General features: G+C 59.0%; 1 protein-coding gene across 1 annotated transcript; it reads right to left on the reverse strand.

The window, feature by feature from the left end:
• Window positions 1-1,245: 1,245 nt before the first annotated feature.
• LOC123117623 (uncharacterized) lies at window positions 1,246-2,338 on the reverse strand. Its single transcript, XM_044538339.1, has one exon. It carries the CDS (start codon window positions 2,129-2,131, stop codon window positions 1,481-1,483), a length of 651 nt encoding a protein of 216 aa, XP_044394274.1. The 5' UTR covers window positions 2,132-2,338; the 3' UTR covers window positions 1,246-1,480.
• Window positions 2,339-2,418: the final 80 nt, after the last annotated feature.

Here is a 2,418-nt window from a genome sequence, read left to right on the forward strand (position 1 = left end):
CTTGCACGTCCATCTCGGCGATGGCGAGGCGACGCATCCGCCTCCGGTGGACGCGACGATCCTCGTCAGTGAAAAGCCGCAGGAGAGGCGCCAGATCCTGCGCCCGCTGTTTCGGCACGTCAGGAAAATTCATCTCCCGACTCGGCCCCGAAGGCGCCATGCTGCCGTGTCGTACGCACGGGCCGCCTGCTCAGCGGTGTCGAAGGTGCCGAGGATGAGTCGTTTCTCGCCAAACAAAATCTCGGCGGAGAAGGCGACGGAGGGCCGCTCGCGGACTCCGCGAAAATCCGAAGCGCCGAGGATGCGCATCGACATGGTGGCGCACAGGCGGCAGGGCTAGTGAGTGGGGGCGAGACGAGTGGGCGGCGGCGGCATACAAAGTGTGGAGGGAGCGCCATATTATAATGAGCGCCGGCCGCGGCGCGCCAAAATGCGTGCGCGAACATTTCCCGCGCTTTGGAGCGCCAAAGCCAACGCGCGCTAGGCCGAATTTTCCCCATGCCCGTGAACCTTTCCCGCGCGCTGGCATTGCCGCTGGCATGATCTAAAACGCGCGCGGTCATGAAATGGGTTGGCGCGTTGGGCGCGCTGCCGATCCAAATCTAAAAGAGGGCGGACGACGGACACGCGGCCGACCCAAACGGACAAAACGCGGACGAAAGCGCCGTCCGTTTGGGTCGCCCCGTTGGAGTTGCTCTAAGTAACCAGATATCATGTCATTGCAAGAGCAGTGCGATTGTTTTCAAATGTTGGCATGAGAGCTACCCAATCCTTTGATTAGAAAAAGGGTAATGGTGAAGACAGAGAAGGGTGTGTGTGGCTGTCTGTCTGTCAGTTTCTCTCTCGGTTGTACTCAACGTGTTGTTTAATTTTGCCACGGACGCGCTTTCTGAACGTGTTCTTTACCGTTACAGCGACGCAAGCATTACATAACTGTTAGGGATGACGGTGGAGGACATTTAGACTCCTGGATAACGCGTTTTTTGTCGTTGTCTCTGTAGAATAGAATGCTGCCCTCCCTCTCCTCTCTGTCAGTCGCCAATCATGGCCTCAACAACCCTCCTTCAGTTTAGATTAGATGCCTCCACCTTGGATGTGCATGTGCGTCCGGCAGAGCCAACATGTCCCAACACACCAGTCGCTAGTCAACCCTCAAAGTCATCGCAACACCCCCTAGCAACATCAACCAAATTGCAGCGCACATTCTATCCAATTCCAATCCACCCATCGACCGAAATCCGCACAGAGCAAGCAACAAGTTTGATTGATGATCATGACATTGGCATCGAATCTTCCAAGCATGAAGATCAACAACAAATCTAATCGACCAACAACAAATGAAGATCCCATGTTTTCCCATGCGAAAGAGGAGCAGAATTGATGCTTGTTCTGCACCAGCACTAGCACAGTACATTTTTTTACAGCACGAAACGAAATCCAAGGAAATTAGCTGGTGGCAATGGCGAGCGCGGGGGCTAGGCTAGCATCCGGAGATCTTGGCCCGGAGGATGGTGCACTTGGTCTTCTGGAAGGAGGTGGCGGCGACGTCCGGGTCGACGAGCTGCAGGCTCACCGGGCAGATGACGGCCAGCGGGCACTTGGTCTTGCGCCCCTTATACTGCATCACCGTGTCCAGCCGCACCTCCACCTCGAACCGGCCGGCTTCCTTCTGCCTGGCGAACTCCGCCGCGCCGGCCGGCGGCAGCTTCGGCAGCGCCCGGTCGACGCCGCCCACCTTGAGCCGCAGCGTGGTCTCCTTCCGGGCGCCGAGGTCCAGCGCCGCCACGGTGCCGGACTCGTCGAAGCGGGTGCCGTTGAAGGAGAAGGCCACCGCCAGGGTGCTGTAGCTGATGGCGTAGTGCAGGTTCGGGTTGCGCATCGACACGGTCGCCGTCGCGTTGTAGGACAGCAGCTGGAGCGGCGACTTGGCGGTGGTGGAATTGGAGGCGTTGGGGGACGGGGCGAGGTCGAAGCGCGTGAGCAGGGCGTCCTCGGCCTTGGCCGTGGGCGGCTTGATGACGGCGAAGGCGAGGATGAGGACGACGAGGACGCCCCCGAGCACGAGCAGGATCGCCGCCCAGATGGCAATCTTGGTCCAGTTCCACTCTTCGTACTCGCAGATGCTGCCCATGGCTCGCTTCGCCTGGATGGTCGGATGGGAACGGGGAGAGAAGCGTGGAGCTGGAGCGCGAAGTCCGGCGAGGAGGGGGAGGGGCCGGCCGGTGACCAGAAGAGAGGCTAGAGCCGGAGACTTATGGCGAGCGGGTCTTGTGGCTGTGGCCAATGGGCATCCAGATTCCAGACGAGAGCAGAGAAAGACCAAGACCACGACCAGTGGGGTCGTATAAACAAAGGGTGAAAAATAGAAAGTTACCGTTGGTCATCTGAGCTGTGGCAACGACATGGTAGCAGCCTGCA

This window comes from Triticum aestivum, chromosome 5B, assembly GCF_018294505.1.
Source record: "Triticum aestivum cultivar Chinese Spring chromosome 5B, IWGSC CS RefSeq v2.1, whole genome shotgun sequence".
NCBI classification, from domain to species: domain Eukaryota; kingdom Viridiplantae; phylum Streptophyta; class Magnoliopsida; order Poales; family Poaceae; genus Triticum; species Triticum aestivum.